General features: G+C 42.2%; 1 protein-coding gene across 6 annotated transcripts in view; it reads right to left on the bottom strand.

Moving 5' to 3' along the window:
- The window catches only part of RAP1GAP2 (RAP1 GTPase activating protein 2), a 220,810-nt gene that overhangs the window by 32,659 nt on the left and 165,131 nt on the right, over positions 1 to 23,020 (bottom strand). For all 6 annotated transcript variants that reach the window (XR_005212799.1, XM_037810055.1, XM_037810053.1 and 3 more), the window contains 5 exons: positions 13,186 to 13,264; positions 12,256 to 12,309; positions 9,616 to 9,699; positions 4,588 to 4,688; positions 2,409 to 2,538 (listed from right to left, as the gene is read on the bottom strand). Coding sequence is in view for 5 of the 6 variants with exons in the window: in XM_037810055.1 (XP_037665983.1) it covers positions 2,409 to 2,538; positions 4,588 to 4,688; positions 9,616 to 9,699; positions 12,256 to 12,309; positions 13,186 to 13,264 (448 nt within the window). In the remaining variant the exon portion in view is untranslated. The remainder of the gene's footprint in view (positions 1 to 2,408; positions 2,539 to 4,587; positions 4,689 to 9,615; positions 9,700 to 12,255; positions 12,310 to 13,185; positions 13,265 to 23,020) is intronic.

The raw sequence follows: 23,020 nt of genomic DNA on the forward strand, positions 1-23,020 counted from the left end.
AGGCGAAGTCATGGAGGAGGGAGAAAGCCACTGCCCGGCTGAGCCAGTGCGTTCACACATGTAAGCACCAAGTACCTACTATGTGTCAGGAGCCATGTCGGGCTGTTCTCATGCATGGTTTCAAATGTGCATAATAAGGAATTTGGCGGCCAGAGAGACATCTGGCCTTCCAGGCTCCTGGGGGGGAACATGGAATGTCCCCTGATCCGATGGGAATGTCTTTGTTCATCTCTGTCTGAAGGCAACACCTGTTCTAGTCCTGCTGAGTGCCCGGTTTTCTTTATACTGATCACGTCAGCAATTGTTTCCACTGGTGATCTTAAAATGTGGTTTTTGTTGTTTCATGCTTTGAGTTGCAAATCCTAATTGACCTGAGAAGGGTCCCAGGCCAGGCTCCTCTGACAGGTGGAAACAGCATCTAAGTCAAATGTACTGATACACACCTGACAGTGTATTGGAAGATGACTCAGGGTGGGGCCAGCCACACAGGAAAGACCAACCAGGTAGGTTAGAGGGTGGGGCTTTGGGCCAAAGTATCAGTTCCAGCCCCAGGAAGGGAAGAGGGCCTGGAGGTTAAACTCAACCATCAGTCACACCTATGTAAGGAAACCCCATTGAAAACCCTGGACACCAAAGCTTGGGTTAGCTTCTCCAGTTAGTAAATGCACATCAATGTGCCAGGAAGGGGACACATCCTGACTCCAGAAGCCTGGTTTGTGAGACCTTCCAGTCCTCTCCCTGTGGTCTCTTCTTTTGACTCCTTGTTATTAGTATCCTTCTTGCTATAATAATACTGTAATTGTAAGTGTAGCACTTTCCTGAGTTCTGTGAGTCTTCTGGTTCTAGTGAATTATCAAATTATCCAACCTAAGGGGGTAGTGGGAACCCCCAAATTTGTAGCCAGCTGGTCAGAAGTGTGGGTGACCCCAGGAATCCCCACACTCGCAGCTGGTGTTTGAAGTGAGGGCAGTCCGGTGGAGGACTGTGAAATCAGAACTGCATTCAACATGTTGAGCCTCTCCTGCTCACCAAGCCCTGGTGAGGGGTTTACCTATGCAATCATTCCTTTATTAAGTGCCAACTGCATGCAGACCCTCTACTGGACCTTTTCACATCCTCATTTACTAAGCAGCTGCTACACACCAGGCACGGTGCTGGGCGCTCTCACATAAACTGTCTCACATGTTCATTGCTTGGGAAGAGAAAACTAATATTTACATAGTCCTGGCCAAGAGCCACACTCTGTGCCAAGATATGCTCCCTATTTAATGTACATGAAAAGGCTCTGAAAGAGCCACACGGAAAACAACCCTCAGGCCAGGCTGGAGCAGTGGGTGAAGGAGGCCATGAGGGAACAGAGACTGAAGGTGAAACTGAGAGAAAAACTACTTTAGACACAAAAGGAATTCTGCCCCCATTTGTTTCTGGAACATTCAGTAGTTATCATGAAGCCAAATCACTGTCTTGTTTGCCAATTTCCTTTTTTCCCAAGAAGCCCGGCACTATGTTTACAATTTTACATCTGTGCTCTCTCCCCAGTTCCCTGCACAGACGGGTCAGGGTTTGGGCAAGGGCCCACTTGCCTTTCTTATTTTCCTAGAGACTGAAAAGGGGCAGAGCAGGATGGGGCAAATGATGCTGCCACAGCCAGACACGGGCCACTGTTTCCAGGGCTCAGCAAGACAAGAGCCAGGCCTTCCCTGGGACATGTGGCCATCAGAAGCAGCAAATGTGGGAGATAGAAAGAAAACACTAGAAGCAGACATGTCATCCAGGTTTCCCTGGTTGAGGGAAAGGCTAAATTTCTGCCCACAAGCAGGTGTGGCAAAAGATGAGACTGTGAAATCAGAGCAGCTGGGGGTTGCGGGGACCTGAAGCAATAACCAGCTTTACACCATTCGGACAGGAAGGGACTAAAAAGGTGCATTGCTGGATAGTAAATAGCTGTTATTCAGAACCTTAGGTAATCCCCACAACAACTCTGACTTAGGTGGTATTATCCCATTTTACAGACAAGGGAAGTGAGGCCACAAGGTTAACCGACTTGCCCAGAGTCACATACAAAGTGGCAAAGCTGGGCTTCAAGCCCCCATCTGGAGACCCCACCATGTACCCTTACCCACCCCCTTTTATGGTCAGGAAGCCTGGGACTCTGCTCCTCACTTGGCACCTAATCAAGTCTGGAACCTCCAGAAAGTTTTCTAAACCACCCTGAGCTACAGTTTTCCCATCTGCCAACTGGAAATAGCTGTGCGCTCTCCCCTGCCCCCAATAGAGCGCAGCTGCTCTGCAAACTTAGTGAGAAAGCATAACCCAACCTGGCTGGGAGGCCATCACCCAGCCTAACAGATGAAAACGGGCTGCCCTGGCCCGCCCTGGGCTCCCAAAGCCCTCCCCATTTGGGTTACCTGCTGAGCATCTCCTTCGGTAAAGGGCAGCTTTGTGGAGATGTGAAACATGATCTCCCTGTCCCGGAATATCGTGTACACCGATTCCACCCCCGTCTGTCCGTGGGTCACATCCAGGCCTCCTCGGAAACTGTCAGTAAAACAAAGAGGAGCCAGGGAGAGAAAGGCAGCGAGAGAAAACAGGCAACTTGGTATGACTTTCCCAAAGGATATGGGGGGGGGGGGCATGGATGGGGAGAAGGCATGGGGAGCAGAGGGCACAAGAGATTATGATGCAGGAAAAGCAGCTAAATTTGCCTTCAGAGACTGGGCCTGATGGTCGACCCAGAATCCATTATTTAAAAGACAAAGGCAGAGCCTCCATTTCGATCCCTGGCCATCTCCCCTCCACACAGGGCCGCCTCATGGAAAGGAAGGCCCTCCATCCTTGATCCCAGACAAATACTCATCCCTAGTGCCTGTGGCCCCCAAGGCTGGGCACAGGCAGAGGTCTTTGCTCTCTGCAAGGCCATGTCCCAGTCCTCAGCCCAGAGCCAGGGCAACCTGGCCAACCAGGTAGGACAGTGGTCAGCCCCACAGGAGCTTTGGGAGCTAGACAGGAGAGGGGCCGGGCGCTTGACTTCCACCCAGCTAGTCCCTAATATGGAGACCCAACCGTGGCAGCACCTGGCTTGGAGGTCCAGGGAGGTCCATTCACTAAGGAACTGAGTGGGCTTCCAGGAGTGGCCCTCTCTGTCTTTATGGAAACATGACTGCCAGTTTTGGATCATATTTTTCAGCACGGGGAGGAAGATACAAGCTCTCCAAGAAGAGGAAATAAAAGGAACTGCAGCTATCACCCACCCAGCACTGCAATACAAGCCAGCACCATGCTCAGCCCAGCAAGGGGGAACACACGCTGCACCGGGAGCCGGGCACGCCAGGCTCCAGACCTGCTTCTGCCACAAAGGCACATACCTGGGGCATATCACGTAATCTCCCCAGGCCTCAGCTTCCTTTCCCCATAAAATAAAGGAACAGTATTTCATGATCTCTGGGGTCCTTCCTGGTTTTAACATACTGTATTTCATTTATTCTAACACCCATATTTTCACATTTTAACATCTCTGAAATCAGGATGCATCTTATAATGATGGCATCTTAGAGCCAATGAAAGTTGGTATAATAAGAGTGATAACAAGGATAACCAGTGCAGAGAGTCTGTGTGTGGTACTAGTTTAAGTGCCTCAAATGCACTATTGCATTCAATTCCCCAACAACCCTGTGACAGCGATACTATCTTAACCTCCTATTTTTACAGATGAGGCTAGCAGATGTTAAGTCATTTGCCCAGAATCACAGAGTTAGTAAACGGTGGAGCTGAGGTTTTAACCCATGCATGACTGATGCCAGACAGCAACAATAATCCTACAGGGAGAGGAAGAAGAGGGAGGAAGAGGGAAAAGGAAAAAGGGCAGGGAAAGAACAAACACCTGTTCATGCCAGGCCCTGGTAAGGTGCTTTCCCACATGATGTTGAGAGAGCCTGTTAATTTGGGGATACTGCTGGAGTGGAAAACTCTGGGAGGCTTCAGCCATGTGCTGCGCCCCAAGCACAGAAGAGGCTGGTCGGGTCTGAAGGCCCTTACCAAGCCTTGCCTTTGCCAAGGAAAGTCAAAGCCAGACTTTTTCTAAGCAATGGCCCCAATAGTCTTTCCGTCTGTTTAGAGAGCCACAGTCTGTGGTGTGGATTCCTGCATGGGAGATTACTGTATCGACACCAAGTCTTAACTATCCATTCTTTGTGTATTATCTAAAATGGGCCATTTCCCCCTAAAACTGTACGATGCCCACTTCCCCTATTGGCTGCAGATGAGTGATAGGGAAGTGGATTCATTTCACTCTCAGTCTGAGCCAGATGTAATTAGGAAAGCAAATCTCTGGTGAAGCAATTTCATCACACATCCTAAGGCCAACGACAATGCCTTTCGGATAATCCTCCATTCTGGATTATCCCTCCTATCACCTTTGTCTTAGGCACGCAGGTAAGTGAGTAGTGAGCACATGCTGAAAAACAACCCCATTTCGTGTGTGTGTTTTCAACTACCACATGCTATTCCAGAGGACTGAGCTGTCTGCCCCTCATCCTTGCACTAGGGTCTCATCCCTGGGGCCAGAGCCACCACGTGACTAAAACTCACCCTTTGAAGTCCTGCAGTGTGATCGTATCCCCCAGCAGGTCTAAGAATTCCTTGAAAGCTGGGCTCTCCTCATTGTTCCCAAACAGCTCTTCCTCCAAGGTCTGAAAGAGAAACAGGAATGAGGGCAGGAATTAGAAAAAGCCTCCTGTGTCAAAAGAACAAATACAGTGTTCCAGATATCCAGTCTCTTTCTTCCTTTCTCCCCGTCTCCCAACACGTTGACCATCCAGTATTCTGTCCTCAATTGGAAGACATTTTAATGGAGACTCACTCTGGAGAGGTGAATCTTTAGAGCTCCTTAATGAGGTCTTTCTATTTGAGCAAAGGCAGATGGGTCAGTACAAAAAGCAAAGCTTAGGCAAAGTGCACTTAGACTTGATAACCAAAGCACAATCTACAAAATGAAAAGTTGATAACTGGACCTCCGACCAACTACTAGTATCCAAAATAAATAAAGAACTCTCAAACCTCAACAGTAATCAAAACCATAATGAGATACCACTTCACACCCACTAGGATGGCTGTAATCAAAAAGAAAGGCAACACAAGTGCTGGTGAGTTGTATGAAACTCTCGTACACTGCTGATGAGAATGTAAAATGGCCACTTTGGGAAACAGTCTGGTAGCTCCTCAAAAGGTTAAAAGTAGAGTTACCATATGATCCAGCAATTCCACTCCTAGGTTAATACCCAAGAGAAATGAAAACATATGTCCACACCAAAATTGGACATGAATGTTCACAGCAAAATTATTCATGATAGCCAAAGAGTGGAAACAATCCAAATGTTCATCAACTGATAAATGGATAAAGAAAATGTGGTTCATCCAAACAATGGAATATTATTAGGCAATAAGAAATTAAGTTCTGATATCTGCTACAACATGGAAGAATCTTAAAAACATTATACTAAGTAAAAGAAGACAGTCATTTAAAAAATCACACATTATATGATTCTATTTATATGAAGTGTCCAGAATAGGCAAATATATAAAGACAGAAAGTAGATTAATGGTTGCCTGGGGCTAGGGGCTTTGGGGAAAATGGCGAGTGACTGCTAACAGGTATAGGGTTTCTTGTTGGGGTGATGAAAGTGTTCTAAAATTGATTGTGGTGATTATTTCCACAACTCTGTGAATATACTAAAAACCACTGACTTATATACTTTAGATGGGTGAATTATATAGTGTGTGAATTATATTGTATGTGAATTGTATCTCATTAAAACTATTAAAAGAAATAAAAAAAACTCAACAGTAAAAAGAAACCAAACAATCCAATTTAAAAATGGGCAAAAGACATGAAAAGACATTTCACTGAAAAGGATATATGGATGGCAAATAAGCAGATGAAAAGATGCTCAACATCAAGAGCCATTTGAGAAATGCAAATTAAAACCACAATGAGATCTATCAGCATGGAGTAAACAAACATAGTGGCAACACCAAATGCTGACAAGGATGTAATGGAACAGGTCATTCCTACATTGCTGGTGAGAATGTAAAATAGTACATAAACTCTGGAAAACAGTTCGGCAGGTTCTTATAAAACTAAACATGCAACTGTCAAATGGCCCAGTAATTGCAGCCCTGGGCATTTATCCCAGAGAAACGAAAACCTATGTTCACACAAAACCTGTATACAAGTTTCATAACAGCTTTATTCATAATATCCAAAGCCTGGAAAAATTCAGATGTCCTCCAGGAGACAAAGGGTTAAACAAACTGTGGTTCATCCATACCATGCAATAAAAAGGAGCAAATTATCAATAAGCACAAGAACTTGCATGAATCTTGCTGAGTGGAAAAAAGCCAATCCCAAAAGGTTACATACACTATAATTCCATTCATATAACATTTCTGAAATGACAAATTTTTAGAACTTGCCAGGGGTTAGGGCCTGGAGGAGGAGAGGGGGACAGAGACAGGAAGGAAAGGGACCCCAGGGCAGCACAGTGACCTGTGGTAATGGGCCTGTTCTGTATCTTGACTGTGGAACCTACATGTTTGATAAAATTATATACAACCCAACACATCCACATCCACATGACTACATGAAGAATTGGGGAAACCTGAACAAGACTGGTGGATTATAGCAATGCCAATGTCCTGGTTGTGATACTGTACTGCAGTTTTACAAGACGTTACTACTGGAGGGAATGGGGTAGAGTACATAGGCTCTTTTTGCATTATTTCTTTACAACTGAATGTGAATCTACAACGATCACAAAATAGAAAGTTTAACTTAAAAAAAAAAAAAAAAGGCAAAGTTGAAAACAGCAGCAAGCTCTGCAAATCGAGACAGGCTTAGAACACTGACCCACCCTGCCCTATCAACAGGCTCTGCCTACAGAGGCAGGATCTGCAAACAGCAAGCAGCAACAGTCTCTGCAAGTAGCCGAAGGTTCTAGAAATGGCTGAAGGCTCTGCAGGCTGCAAACAATGGCCACAGATGACATGAAGTCACCCCAGTCTGCGTGATCACTTCGAGGAGAAAGTCTCCAACAGTGACTCCTTACCGCCTTCCTATCACCTGCTTTATAACAAAAGAAAGCAGACCTTGGGTTCCAAGCCTTCAGCAAGCAAGAGAATCTAGCAAGATTTCAATATCTTTATTTTGTTTTTGTAGTTAGTATTTCTTTGTAAAATTACCTTCGTTTCAGGGCAAGTGATACTGGTTTCCCAGTTAGAGTACTGATATAAAAATTCCCTTTTAAAATAAATGCATTTAGATTAAAAAAAAAACTTTTTAAAGAAAAATATTAATTAATAGTATGGGGCAAGCAGAGGTGATAAAAATTGTAATAGTGGCATATGGTGAAACAAATGATATGCTACAGATCCCGGATGTGGTTTGCAGATATCTGAAGTTTGGGGAAACCTTGCTATATAGCAGGGCTCACCACACGATGGCTAGTGGGCCAAGTCTGGCCCCTTGCCTGTTTTGGTAAATAATGTTTTACTGGAACACAACCACGCCCACTCGCTCACATATTGTCTATGGCTGCTTTAATACAACAAAGGCAGGGTTAAGTGTTTGCAACAGAGACCGTTCAGCCCACGAAGTCTAAAATATATACTATCTGGCCTTTTACCGAAAAAGGTAGCTGGCCCCTGGTTTAAAGCCTGCCATGAAAGGCATCACCAACTCCAGCCAAGCATCCTGTTTGCCCCTGAATGTGGAAGAACAGCTACTTCCAGGCAATCTATATCTCTCACTGGGAAAACAACTCAGTCTATGCTCTATGGTGTGCACCTGTCTTCCAGGATTCAATCCAGCCAGCCATCAGCATTGTCATTATTTTTCCACTCACCTTGAGCTTACCAACACCCTCAGGAAGAGGGTCTCAGTCAGTGCCATAACCCCCACCGTGCCTTCCAAACACAGGGCCTGACAAACAGGAGGGTTGGGAGGGGCATGTTTATAACCAAAGACCAGTAGAGAGCTTTTATGCAACAAATGTTAGTATGCAATGTCCCCCAGCTGTAGGTGTACAAAACCACAATCTGTCTACTTTTGTAAAAAGAACTTTTATCTTCCTGGCTTTTTTCCTCCCAGTAGCATCAGGTACATAAACAACACACAGACTCCTCCTCAGAGGTGGATGGCTAATGTTCCATAATTATCACTTTGCTGGAACATTGGATTGTAATCACCTTATGAGATCTGCTTTGGTAAATTTCACAAGCAAAGAACTTTAATTAGGAGGGTTGTATGAGCAGAGCTGTACAAAATAAAAATGCAGTATGTGAAAATAATTAGAGTGGCTCCCTGAATAATCTCTCCTAAATTATAAGATTCATCTGTGTTGGCCTTTTGGATCCTAAACTCTTCACTTAATTAGAGTATTTTTAAGAGAACACATTTCTCTTGTGGTCTAATATCTTCAGACAAGGAAACCTGCTATCATCTAGCCAAGGAATGGAAAACACACACACACACAGAGAGAGAGAGAGAGAGAGAGAGAGACAGAGAGAGAGAGAACAGAAGATATTATCAACTTACCTTAATAGGGCCAAAATTTTTATTCATTATTAATTTGCGTAACAAATAATTATTGAGTGTATTTATATAAAGCCACTCTGCTGGGCTCTTGGATGATACAAAGATGAAATGGGTGTGGAACCTTCTTTCATAGAACCTGGGTGAGGAAACAGCAGCATGTCCAGTAGACCACCGCTTCTCAGAATGTTAATAATTGTTCACGGTAGGAAAGTGGCAGGGAAGATGGGGAGGTTGTGTGGTCAGATAAGAGTGGGAAACACTGAGTTAAATAAAGTTACAAAGTTCTTGATCTTGGGGGTTCTGAGAGTCTTTAAAATATCGACACAACTGACCTAGTCTTTTGTCCACAAAGTATCTCACCAGACCAGTGTCACATGGAACACATTTTGGGAAACATTATTCTTGCCAATAAACTCCAAAGGCACATATATGTGCCACAAGAGACAAAGCAGGGAGAGCAGTGGTGCGCTGGTCAATTTTTAACAACTGGCTCTCCGAAGGAAGAAAATGATAACCCTGGTGTTTGCTGATTTCCATAGTAGAAATAATTCCACCATGACTGATTTCAAGCAACCAACATGATGTCACTGAATGCACAAGACGGGAAGAGGTGCATACAATTGGCTCCAACATGCTACTGAAGTTTGGGGAGAAAAAGCTAATTTTCAGCTGGGAGAATGGTGGTGAAGGTGAGCGTAGCATGCACTGGTCCATTCCTTCTAGTCTGTTTTTTTCTGTGAGCAACAGCCCATAGGTAAACAGAAGCTGTGGTAGCCGACCAGAATCCAGGAAAAACTGCATCATCTTTTAAAGGATTTGCAGGCTTTTTTTTAAGGCACGACCTATCATGAAGATCCTGCCACCTTGGGCATAATTTATGCCTTAAATTCGATGCTGTGTTCGGAATGTTTAAGAACCCAGCACAGGACTCCTGTGCTCAGGATGGGGGGTGGGAGTGGGGTAAAGAGTCCTCAATGAGGAAAGATAGTATAGCTCCATGCCCAGTATGGATTCTTGCTGCTTACCTGCCTGGCTTTTTGGTAAATGACCCCAAATTTGAATGTGTTGTTGACATCATGCTCATCATAGGACACGATCATTTGGGAGGCCTGAAAAATGTGGGAAGAAAAAGACAGATTGTTAGTCTGGAGGCAAGTGAGGATGCAAACAAAGGGAAAACAGGTGTGCTACCACCCCCCACCATGAGACATCAGCACCTAACGGGGAGAGAGAAAAAAGTAGATGCCAGAAAGCAACTCCAAAGGGCTTAGCTTGTTCCCAATACCCGGGCTTCCCCCTGGAGTGGCCAAAATCTGGCTCACCCATTCCATCTCCATCCGTATGCACCACCAAGGCTTGGGCACAAAGGGTATCCAACAATGTTCTATCTGTGGTTTGAAAAGTGAAGTCAGGAGCCCAAGCAACTGGTCAGTGAGAATGACTCTAGTTCTAATTCCACTGTAATCAACAGTATGATTTCTAGCAAGTCACTGCCCCTTATCCATAAAATGAGAGATCTCTAAAGAGACCAGTCGAAGAAGGAGCACAGCCTAATACTATATATAAAAAAAAAAAATCCTGACCACTGGTTCTACCTATTTTTCCATTATGCTTCAATCCACTTGAGTGGGTTTGTTGCTTTGTTTTACCTCTAGTTGTCAGAAACACTGAACTCTAGTTTTGAATCCACAACTTACCCATGTAGCTTTGGGTGAGCCCCCTAACTTCTCTGAGGCTCAGCTTCCTCATTTGTTAAATGGAGATGTGTGGTTGGGAAAATTCAACAAGATCAGGCACACACAGTTCTGAGCACAAAGCAGCTATCTATCATCATCATCACTATCACCTTATTATGATCACCATCATCATCACCGTCTTATTGTAGCATCATCATCACCCTCATCATTATTTATGTAACCCTCCGTAAAGAGCTGAACCAGCTTGTTGGGAAAGGAGGATGTGGGTAGCTGTCGGGATGCCCTATGCAATAAAAAGGAGGGCTCGCCACGTGTTATGATAGCAGAAGAACCAACCAGGTACAACCTGTTAGCAGACCATGTGACCAATGTTAGGTTCCTGCCCATTGTCCATCCTTGTGAGGTTCTCAGGTGCGTGAGGAAATGGACATTTCCCAGTTCCCCTGGCAGGAGCTGGACACCCACCCCTGCAGGAAGCCTCTGCTCCTGCTTGGGATGAGACAAAGAGGAGGAACGGCTGCTTGGCCAGGGAGAGACACCAGGCCAAGTAAACCTTCCAAGGAACATTCTAAACTCTGAAAATTTTAAAACACACACACACGCATCTCAGGCAGATCAATGCCCCAGCCACGCCAAGCAGTCCTTCAATATAGAAAATGCAGCTATTGTTGCTTTACCACCAGGGCTGGAGGCTTTCTGAGTTATAGAGAGAACTGTGCAAATGCACATCATTTGATTCTCTCAGCGGCTATGATTTGACAACAAAAATTGCCAAATCTGTTGTTAAATTAGGCCTTTAGGATGGGGCTTTAGTGTTTGGTTAAACCTCACTAATTCAGCTTTAATTATAAAAGCGATCAGTCTAAATGATAGAGAATGTTCGTGGAGTGCACATATGACTGGCAAGTTCCTACAGACACTCAAACCGCAAAAAAAGAGGGTTCTGCAGGAGATGGGCTTTGGTGCAGCTCAGCACCAGGGAAGCCTCCACCATCAGCTCATCCACTGCATAGAGACAAACAGGTGCTTGGTGTGTCAGGGCCATTCATGCACATTTATGGTGTGTACTCCAGGAGCTCCTGCAAGGCCCAGTACAAGGGCCTCTCTCCCCCACCAAACATTCCCCTTCATGGTTCCTGGTTGGCAGAAGTGGGACTCGGGAAATGGGCCATGAACCAGCCCAAGCAGGCCTCAGCTAGCCCCAGCCTTGCCTGCAGTAGGAAGCATGGAGGCACGGCTTGGCTTCCATTTGCGCTCTCTCCAGACCCTGCTGGCTCAGGAAAATGTAGCCGGTGCACTGGGTCAATTTAAAACAATCCATTGTCTGCGGGTGATTCAAGTCCTGCTTCACTCTAATTGTTCTTGAGTGGGTTTGCTGGTTTGCTTCATTATTCCTGCTATTCTCACCACCACCCCCACCCCACCCCCACCACCGACTCTCCCACATCAGAGGTGGGGCCAGACCAGGCCACATAACAGAGAAGCGGCCAGTTTGTTAACTGGAGCTGGGCAGGGGCTTGAAGACCTCAGAGCGTGGTCTGGCCGGCCTTTTATTTCTTAGCGGGTTTCTGTCTTCCAGCCCCACCGGCCCCCTCACGACAGTGGACGGGATCTGTGCCAGCCCCGCACTGTAGACAAAATCATACCCCGCCCCACCCCAGCACTGGCCTCAGGGAGGGACGACTTGGGGAGGGAGAGAAGCCAAAACATTGCTACACCTCTGCCACCTCCACAAACAGGCCGGCAGCCAAATCAGCTGGATCAGGGGTCCAGGCATGGCTGACGGTGAGTTCCCAGCAGACCGGTTTGTGGAGGAATGGGGAAACAGCGGGTCATGGAGGCCCATCCTGGAGACCCCCCACAAAACCCCACCAGGATGCAGAGGATGTCCCGCAGAGCCACAGGCAGGCAAATCCCAGCCAAGCTGCAGCATCCCAGGTAAAGGGGGGTGCGCACAAAGATCCTCACCTTGGGGTAGAGGACAGGGTTGAATTTCAGCCCCACCGCGTCATCACAGAAAGCCTGAGAAGAGAGAGAAACACACAGTTCAGAGCCCACATCCGTCGAGTACCGCTGGGCTCCTCTACCCAGCAGGAGAAAGTAGCATAGGGGGACAAGACACAGGGGTTGGGAGGTCTGGGTTCGAATCCTGGCTCTGCTGCCCATTGAGTGTGTGCCCAGGCAAGTCCTCTAAGCTTGCCAGGGGTTCCTGATAAAGTGAGGGGAGGGACAGTTGAAGCCTCGGGCCTCTTTCCATTCTGACACGAGAAAAATGCCATAAAGCTTTCTGCCCCCAACTCCCACCCGAGGCATTGGACACGATTCTGCCTGGTCATCCTGCTTCCGGAGTTCGGGTCTGACACAGCCCGGTAGACCACCCTTCTCATCCACACCGCAGAGTCGCAATTCCCGAGTTCCCAGGGTTCGGGAGCAGTGGCGTGAGCCCCTCCACCAGCTGACAGCTCCTTACAAGTGGGGGCTCCGTTCCGGATCAACAGCCTGGCCGTCCTCCACCCAGCTCAGGCTTTTCCCTGCTGTGAAGGCTCCCTGGCCACCCCACCCCTCCTCCGGAGCCCTACAGTGTAAACCACATCCAGCCCCATCTTCACCATTTCTCTTTCCTTCTCAACTAGCTATGGGCTACTCGGGGGCAGCGACTTTGGGTAATGCTGTTGCCCAGGCAGTCTGGGCAGTGAGGATGCGTTTGGGAGGGTGTAAGGAAGACGGAGGCGTCTTCCAACAGCTCTTCCCCCATCTCCATCCATGGAGTCAAAGGTCGAAGGGTAAAGTTGTCTCCCTCTCCCCAAAGTCAGGGCCCCCTGGGGACAAGCCTGCACCCCACCTCAGTCAGCCCGGAGCCAAATCAGGAAGACACCCTCTCTCGGGGTTGCCTTTTACCTTTGCAATCTGAGGGACACTGGGCAACTTGCTCAGTCCAGCCAAGGGGATTCGCTCATGTACTGTCTTCACTTTGGACCTGCACATGGGGAGGAGGGTGAGATAAGGGCGTCCATGAGAAACAGAACCAAATAACCAATGAAGCCCCCTTGGGAAGAGGCAGGTGCACCTTCCCAAGACATCAGGTCTGCCTCATCTTACCCAACCCATGTACCAGGCACCCAACTCAAGTGGTGGGAAGATGGAACCCCACTTAGATGCTCCAGCATGGGTGAATATTTAAAGAACCCCCCCTGTAAATCTGCCTGCAATTGAAATATTCTCAGGAAATACAAATAGCCTTCTTCAATTGCACCACTATTTTTTGGTTGTTTGTGGGGCTTTTTGTATTTCCCCCAAAGAACTGGGCATGCTTCTGGATATATTTGGGATCTGGCATACAATTGAACCTTTATGAAAAGACAATCTAACATTCGAAAATCTGGATTAACTCAAAATACAAATGGGATGAAAATGTGCTTTTATAAAGGGAGTCACCATAAGCCTCTAAATTTAGCCTGTTTCCCTGATTCATTCAGCACATTATGAAAGTGTTGAATTTGCCTGAATGCTTCTCTGTATCTGCTGAGATAATCACACGGTTTTTAGTCTGTTAACCTGGTGGATTACATTTCCGTTGAACCATTTTTTTCATACCATGGATAAAACTCCACTTGGTTATATTTTATTTTTAATATCCTTCCGAATTTAATTTGTCAATATTTTATTGAGATGTTTCACATCTAGGTTTAAAAGCAACACTGGCCTTTGTTCTTTTTCTTGTACTTCCCTTGACAGGTTTTGGTATCAAGGTATTATTCCAGGCTCATAAAATTGCAGGGTAGCTTCTCATTCTTTGAAATGATTTGTGTAACACAGGGATTCTCTGTTCCAGAAAGGTTTGCTAAAACACACCTATGAAATCTCTGGGCCTGCTGTCTTTTGTGAGAGAATACCAATTCAGTTCTTTAATGGTGGGTGTTTTATGTTTTCCACCTTGTTGGGTCAATTTTGGCCATCTATGTTTTTCTATTAAATTATCCATCGAATGCACTGATATAAAGTTGTGTGTGTATTCTCTTACGACTGTCTCTATCTGTAGTTGTGTACCCTCCTTCATTGCTGTAATATTTTTTATTTGTTTATGTACTTTCTCTTTTTTCCTTAATCAATCTTAGCTGGAGATCTATCTATTATTAGTCTTTTTAAAGAGATAGCTTTTGGGTTTTTCTAACCATATCTATTCTTTTTCATTATTGTTTTCTACTTCACTAGCTTGTTCTTGTCTTTTTTATTTCCTTCCATTTTCTTTAGGTTTTTTTCCTACTATTCTTTTCCTAACTTTGTGAGCTGCATGCTTCTTCACTTCATCATTCTTTTTTCACAAATGCATTTTAAACTATACATTTCTTTCTAAGTACCTCTTTAACTGCATCCCACACATTTTGATAGGCACTATTTTCATTGCCATTTAATTCTAAATATTTTGTCAGTTCTTTTGTGATTTCCTCTTTTAGCCCATGAGTTTTTAAAAGGATTTTTTTTTTTACTGTGTTTGAGGGTGGAGGTGTACATGGGAACTCTGTATTTTCTGCATACTTTTTCTGTAAATCTACAACTTTTCTAATAAAAAAATAAAAACTTTTAAAGGGTTTTTTAAACTTTCCAAATATATGAGCTTTTGTTCCAGTTTGCTAATGCTGTCTTTTCGCAAAACACCAGAAATGGATCAGCTTTTATAAAGGAGATTTATTTGGTTACAAAGTTACAGTCTTAAGGCCATAAAATGTCCAAGATAAGTCATCAACAATCGGGTACCTGCACTGGAGGATGGCCAATGTCATCTGGAAAACCTCTGTTAGCTGGGAAGGCACGTGGCTGGCGTCTGCTCCAAAGTTCTGGTTTCAAAATGGCTTTCTCCCAGGACATTCCTCTCTAGGCCGCAGCTCCTCCTCAAAATGTCATTCTCAGTTGCTCTTTGGGCATTTGCCCTCTCTTAGCTTGTCTGGAGCAAGAGTCTGCTTTCACAGCCGTCTTCAAACTGTCTCTCATCTGCAGCTCCTCTCTCAGCTCCTATGCATTCTTCAAAGTGTCCCTCTTGGCTGTAGCAAGCTCACTTCTTCTGTCTGAGCTTATATGGTGCTCTAATAAACTAATCAAGGCCCACACTGAATGGGCAGGGCCACGCCTCCATGGAAATTATCCAATCAGAGTTATCACCACAGTTGGTTGGGCACATCTCCACAGAAACAACCTAATCCAAACATTTCAACATAATCAACACTAATATGTTTCCTGCCCACACAAGATTGCACCAAAGATAATGGCATTTTGGGGGACATAACACATTCAAACTGGCACAGCTTTCTTCTTCAGTCTTTTGTTAATTTTTAATTCAATTCCCTTATATTCAGAGAGTATGCTCCATATATTATTTAAAATTTATTGGCTTAATAACATGGATTTTTTTTTTCATGTTCCATATGGGCTCTTATTTTATTATTTTTAATGCAATTTTATCAAGATATATTCACAGACCAGATAATCATCCAAAGTGTACAATCAATGGTTTATAAGTATCATCATATACTTATGCATTCATCACCACAATCAATTTTTGAACATTTTCATTACTCCAAAAAAAATTAAAAAATAAAAAAGAACACCCAGAACATCCCATATCTGTTATCCCCTCCCCCCATTTTTTTTTTATTTTTTGTCTTTATTTCTTACTCCTCTGTCCATACACTGGATAAAAGGAATGTCAGTCGCAAGGTTTTCACAATCACATGGTCACACAGTGTAAGCTATATAGTTCTACAATCATATTCAAGAATCAAGGCTACTGGGTTGCATTTCAACAGCTTCAGGTATTTCCTTCCAGTTATTCTAATACACTAGAAGCTAAAAAGGGATATCTATAAATGCATAAGAATAACCTCCAGAGTGACCTCTCGACTCCATTTGAAATCTCTCAGCCACTGACGCTTTATTTTGTTTCATCTCTCTTCCCCCTTTTGGTCAAGAAGGCTCTCTCAATCCCACGATGCCTGGTTCAGGCTCATCCCCGGGAGTCATGTCCCACATTGCCAGGGAGACTTAGAGCACTGGAAGTCGTGTCCAGGTGGGCTTTTACTGAATGCAGGAATATATGTGTACCGGTTTGAATGTATTGTGTCCCCCAAATGCCATTATCTTTGATGTACTCTTGTGTAGGCAGACGTTATCAGTTTTGATTAGATTTCTTTGAGTGTCTCTTTGGAGATGTGCCCCACCCAGCTGTGGGTGATGACTCTGATTGGATAATTTCCATGGAGGTGTTGCTCCGCCCATTCAGGGTGGGTCTAAGTTGGTCAGTGGAGCCATATAAATGAGCTGACATAACAGAGGGAACTCAGTGCATCTGTGAGTGATGTTTTGAAGAGGAGCTACCACCAAGAGGGACACTTTGAAGAATGCACTGGAACTGAGAGAGGAGCTTCAGCTTACAGAGACATTTTGGAGATGGCCTTTGAAAGCAGACTTTTGCTCTGGAGAAGCTAAGAGAGGACAAATGCCCCAAAAGCAACTGAGAGTGACACTTTGAAGAGAAGCTGAAGCCTAGAGAGGAACATCCTGGGAGAAAGCCATTTTGAAACCAGAACTTTGGAGCAGATGCCAGCCACGTGCCTTCCCAGCTGACAGAGGTTTTCCGGACACCATTGGCCATCCTCCAGTGAAGGTACCCAATTGCTGATGTGTTACCTCGGACACTTTATGGCCTTAAGACTGTAACTGTGTAACCAAATAAACCCCCTTTTATAAAAGCCGATCCATTTCTGGTGTTTTGCATTCCAGCAGCATTAGCAAACTAGAACAATATGTTACAAAATCAAATTTAATTGTATTGCTGAAATCTTCTATACCCTCAGAATTTTGGGTCTTTTTGATCCATTGGTTTCAGAGAGATGTATCAAAAGCTCCCACTATAACAGAATTTGTCTCCTTCTCCTTATATTTGTTGGGGGGTTTTTTGTTGTTGTTGTTGTTGTTGTTTTTTTGTAATTCAAAGCTATGTTATCAAGCACAAGCTCATGACCGTTACATTTTCTGGGCAGACTGTTCTCTCCATCATCATGTAGGCTGGACTCTCTGAAGGGACCCAGTAAAGGGCACCTTCCCCTGCCCAAGTTCTGAACAAATCAAGACACAAACAAAAAAAATAAAGAGTAAGTCAGTCGGGAGTCAAATGTCTCCTTTGTTACTGCAGAAGGCCAAGTGGGAGCACAGAGCTTAGTGTGAAAATGAAATGCATCTTCTAACTAAACCCATAATTAGCCAAACTTATCACCCAGTGCTGGGCAGGGGCAGGCCTCCTCCTGTGGGGTCTGCGGAGGCGAACTTTCTAGCACCTGGGAGCAGAGGAGAATACCCTGTGAGAAGCTAACTCCCAAGAGAACAAAATGCGAATGAGCTGGAGCTACACATGCCAAGTCCTTGCTCCCAAACTCACCCATCAGATCAGTTCTCTCCTCTGCCCCAAGGAGAAGTGGTGAGGGGGTGGAGAGAGGATGGGGGTACCCAGCGCCACACAGCAGGAAACATCAGGAGTGGGGACGGATTTTCAGGTTACAAAGCAGTGCTCTGTTCATCTCTACTAAGATCTTTTTCCTAAACTTCTATTTTGTCTGATATTAATATTGCTATGCCAACTTTCTTGGTTAGTTTTTTCCCAGTGTATCATTTTCCATTCTTTTACTTTAAATCTTTCTACATCCTTTTGCTTTAGTTATGTCTCTTATAAACTGTATATAGCTGGATTTTTAATCCTATCTGATGGTCTGATGTTTTAATAGGCCAATTTAATCTATTTATACTTGTGATTACTAACATATTTGGAATTGTTTCTATTATTTTGTGTTTTCCATTACCCTGAGTTTTCTTTCCTTTTTTTTTTTTTCTTTGCTTCCTGCCTTCAGTTGAATAAAGTTTTTTTTTTCTTTCTTTCTTTCTTTTTTTAAATTCTCTTGTCATCGCTCTGTTAGTTTGGGAGCTATAGATTATATTTCTATAACTTCCAATAAACATATTTACATATTTTTCCAACAAACTCTAAAGTTATTTTATCTCCCCCTCTTAGAGGGGAGGACTGGTAATCAATTTTAGTTCCACCCTCTTTTTAAACAAATTACTTTCTTAATTTAAAAAAAAGTACTTTTTTTCATCTCTTTATCTGCTCTGTTTTCTGGATGAATTCCTTGAAACTTTCTTCCAATTTATAGATTCACTCCTTAAATAGACTAGATTTTATCCCATGTATTGAGTTGCATTATTTCAACAATGTTGTTTTTTTTTCCGGTATTCTTTTTATATCCATGTGTTCTTGATTCGTTTCTCTGTATCATAATTTATTATCCATTTTATAGATGCTATTCATCTTTTATCTTTTTAGGATCTTAAACATATTTATTTTAAGTCATCGAAATTGTTACAGTATTTGCCTTTCATCAGCAGTAAATCCATCTCCATTTGTTGACATTTTTGGCTGTCTTTCTTAATGTCCGTCTGCCCCAGGTGTTCTGGAATTTTCCACCCACTTTATCCTCAGAACAAGCCACCCTGGTTCAGGTCTCATCAGCGCTGTTGGGTGGCCCAGCTTTTGGGGCTCTGCTCCCATTACACAACCTTGTGGCCCTGGCCACCATCTTCTCGTGCCTGAATTACTACCTGTGATAATCACCCGGCTCACTGCAGCAGCCACCTGACTCACCTTCCTGTTTCCATCTTGCCTCTCCCCACCAAGCCATCTTGCTTACACTAGCCAGAGTGATCTTTCTAACGCAAATTGAATCATGATTTCTAATGCAAATTGGATCATGACATTTTGCTCCAGTAGCTCCCCTACTGCTCTTAGGATAAAATCCAGGCTCCTAAGTAGAGTCCTTACCTGACCTACTCTTTTCCTACCTCTCCAGCACAATCTCTCAACGCTACACACACTCCACACTTGAGCCACTTTGAACTACTTTCAGTTCTCCCATACCATCCTGTCTGCATCACCCTCACTAGCCTGTACTGGTCCACGTCCATAACAAGATGAGCAAGACTGAGAACAGCAACATGCATTGAAAACGTTCTCCGGTCAGGTAACAAGGTGAGAGCTTATTCCCCACAGCATCCCTGTCACTAGACAAAGTCTGGCACATTCTGAACCTTGGTTAAACAAAGGCTGAATGAATAAATGAATTTCCTAAAATTAACCATCCTTGCATTCCTAAAGTAACTCTTTCTAGGCTATAGCAAATCATTCTTTTAATAGACTACTTGGACTTGAGTTGCTGGAAGTAGTATCTTGTTTAGAATATTCATAAGGAACAATGGCCCCTATTTTTTTCTTTCTTTTTTGAATTTTATTTCTCTGGCTTTTTTTTTAACATGAGGATCTTTTTAAACATTGCTAAATTAATTGGGAAGGTTTCTATATTATTCTTTTCTCTTGAATAGTTTAAATAGAATGAAATCTGTTTCTTGAATGTTTAAAATACTTATCTGCAATACCACCTAGATCTAAAAACTTTTGGAGAGCAAATTTGTTGAGAACTTTTTCAATTCATTCCATATTACTGATCTGTTGAGGTTTTGTCTCTCAAGTTAAATTTGGTAATGTATACTTTCTTCTAAAATCATCCACTTCAAATAAAAATGTTAGTTTAATACCTTGGGTTGAAAATAGCACACATCAGTCACTGTTTAATCTTCTTCACTTCTATGGTTAAATGCTCTTTTTATACCTAAATTTATGTGTTTTTATTTTCTTTCTATCTATTTTAGACAAGCTAGATAGTTAGCTATTTCGTTGTTGGTTTGTATCCCCAGAAGAAGTAGTCTAGATTTATTCATCAAGTCTAGTATTCTTATTTCTAATATATTTATTTCTGCTCTAATCTTTGTTAATTCCTTCCTTTAATTTTCTTTAGGTAATAATAGAGTTAATAATAGCAACTATCATTATTGAGAAGCTACAGGTCTGTCAGGACCTGGCACATAATAAGCACTCAATAAATTTAATCATTACAAAATCGTGAAAGGGAGATGGTATTATCATTATTTCATAGATAAGGAAACTGAGGATTGGAGAGGTGACCAATGGCAACCATCTATAAAGACTAGTATTTCTTATTTAACAAGAAGCCATTTAGGGCAATGAATTTTATTCTAAGTATAGCTTTAAGACACAATCCCTAAGTTTTATATGTAATATTGTAAGTATTATTATTTTTTAAAAATATTCTATAACTGCAGTTTTAATTTCCTCTTTGGCCCCAAAGTTATTTATGAAAGTGTTGAGATTGTTCATTTCTGAGTGGTTAAATGGGTTTAGAAAAAAACAACTTGTTATTAATTTCTAGTTTTATTTCCAAGTTGTAAAGGAATGTATCCTATGAAGTGTCTACTTTTTGAAATTAATTTAGATTTACTTTATGGCTCAAAAGGCTGGTTCTTAAACCTACCTGCTCTCAGGAACTACCCACAAGATTTTTAAAAAGAGAAAATTTAACCAGCTATCCAGCTTAAATTTAAAAAGAAGAAGCAGCAAAGCTTATGAGCAGACAGTTCACAGAAAATAAATACAAATGGACCTTAAATATACAAAGAGATGTCCAACATCATTCATAATAAGATTATGGTAAATTGAAATTACACTAAGATATCATCATTTTCACCCATGATATTGGCAAAAATCCAAGTGTTTAACAATATATTCTGATAGAAAGGCTTTGGAGAAATAGATACTTGGATGCATACATTGCTGGTAGGAGTTCAAATTTATATGAAAGAGGCCACTTGGCAATATCTATTAAAATAAAAATATATTTATGTTGGACACAGCTGTCTCTCTTCTGAGAATTTATCTTAATCTGTACAAACTGACATCTGTATAGGGTTATTCATCACACCATTAATTGTTATACCAAAAGATTGGCAATGGCTATCAATAGGGGATCTCTTATATGCTATTTCACATCCATGCAGTGAATACACAGCAGTAAAAATGAATTAAGATGCTCACTATGTACTAATATAAAACAGCTCTCAGACATACTGTTAACAGAAGCAAGTTTCAGAACAGTATTTCTACAGAATGCTACATTTTGTGTTTTAAAGGGAAGAAAATAAGAATAAATATAAATGTCAATAGAGATATGCATTTAATTCATTAAATTTACATTTAATTCATTTAAATCACATTAAAAATTTTTAATGGTTGGAGTCCGGAATTCTGGGTTTTGTTTGCCTGTTTTGCTTTGCTTTGTTGCTTTAAAGCTCTGAGATGATTTTGATGTATCAGATCCACAGTAAACCACTAGCCTTGTATGCAATCAATTTGCATAAATATTCCACAAGCACTTTAAAAGAAGCAATAATCTCCATTTAGCGTTTAATAGCTAGATATAGATATGTATGAAGAAAAATATATATAATTGACATAAATAATATTAATGAGATTAGCTGTATGTGTCCAATTTTATCCTAGCTGATCTGCCAAGTGATAAGAAATGTGTTAAAATCTACTACAATTTCTGCATACTTTAATCATTTTTCTACATGTATAGTATAGTATAGTATATAAAAGCTCATGAAATATCTTTGTTGTGGACTTTACCTGTTATGAATAGACAACTATCCTCTTTATCATAGCAATTGCTTTTTTTTTTTTTTTTGCCTTGAATTCTACTTTTCTATATTAATACTGCCAATCCTGCTTTCTTTTCACATCTGCTTGTGGTATCTTTTTCTGAACACTTTTCTTTTTAAATGTCCTGAGTTACGTTCTTTAATAAGTTACACATACATATACTTATGTGTATATATATGTGTATGTGTGTGTGTGTATACACACACACAAATACAGAGAGAGAGCATGAGATGGATTTGTGGGTTTTATTTTGGGGGGATAACCCAAATTAAGAATCTTTGCTATTTAACAGCAGAATTTAACTCATTTATATTTATTATCAGCAAATATGTACTCAGACTTCCTTCTATAACCACAGTTACTTATTTACAATTTCTTTATTTTCTATCTGTTTCTATGTATACATATTCTCATATTTCATATATGCATATGTATACATATTTTCTTCCTTTATTATTTGGAATGCATCATTCTACCAGTGATTTTACATCATGAACAGTAAATTTTCATCAAAATATGTCCAACTATTGGTTTCCTTTCATTGATTTTGCCTGCTACTGGGTGAGTTATTTTGATCTGCAGGTTCAGCTTAAGAACACCAATTATCTACATTTTGAATTACTGCTCACTATCCTCCATAAAGTAGATGCTGCCTTTTACTGCTTCTAATAACATTTATTATTCTGTTTGGCCAGTTTTAGTTTCTTATATTATTTCCTTAGCTTAACCAGCAACTTTTTCATCTCATCCTGTTGCCCAGTCTTTTGTCTTTTCTGTCACAGTATTTTTTTTTTCTATAAGTTAATAGTGTGTAAATTTTACCTGATTTTCTGTAGCAAATCTTTTTCAGAACTGTTATTTCTCTACCTCCTGAATGCTATGTTATGCTACATTACGCCCTCCTGTGAGGGTTGTTGTTTCTGTTTTTGTTTTCATCTTCTTTATATTCAAGCTTGAAAAGGAAGAAATAAACCAAGGCTTGTTATTTGTGCCCAAACTATGGGTAGACTCTTCTTGGCGAATTTTGAGGCACATACAGAGGCTATTAGAATACTCTTCTCAGATTTTAGGCTGGAGAGATGGTTGTTTGTGACATCAATGAAATAATCCAGAAGCCTA

The sequence above is a fragment of the Choloepus didactylus genome, chromosome 18 (assembly GCF_015220235.1).
Source record: "Choloepus didactylus isolate mChoDid1 chromosome 18, mChoDid1.pri, whole genome shotgun sequence".
NCBI lineage: Eukaryota > Metazoa > Chordata > Mammalia > Pilosa > Megalonychidae > Choloepus > Choloepus didactylus.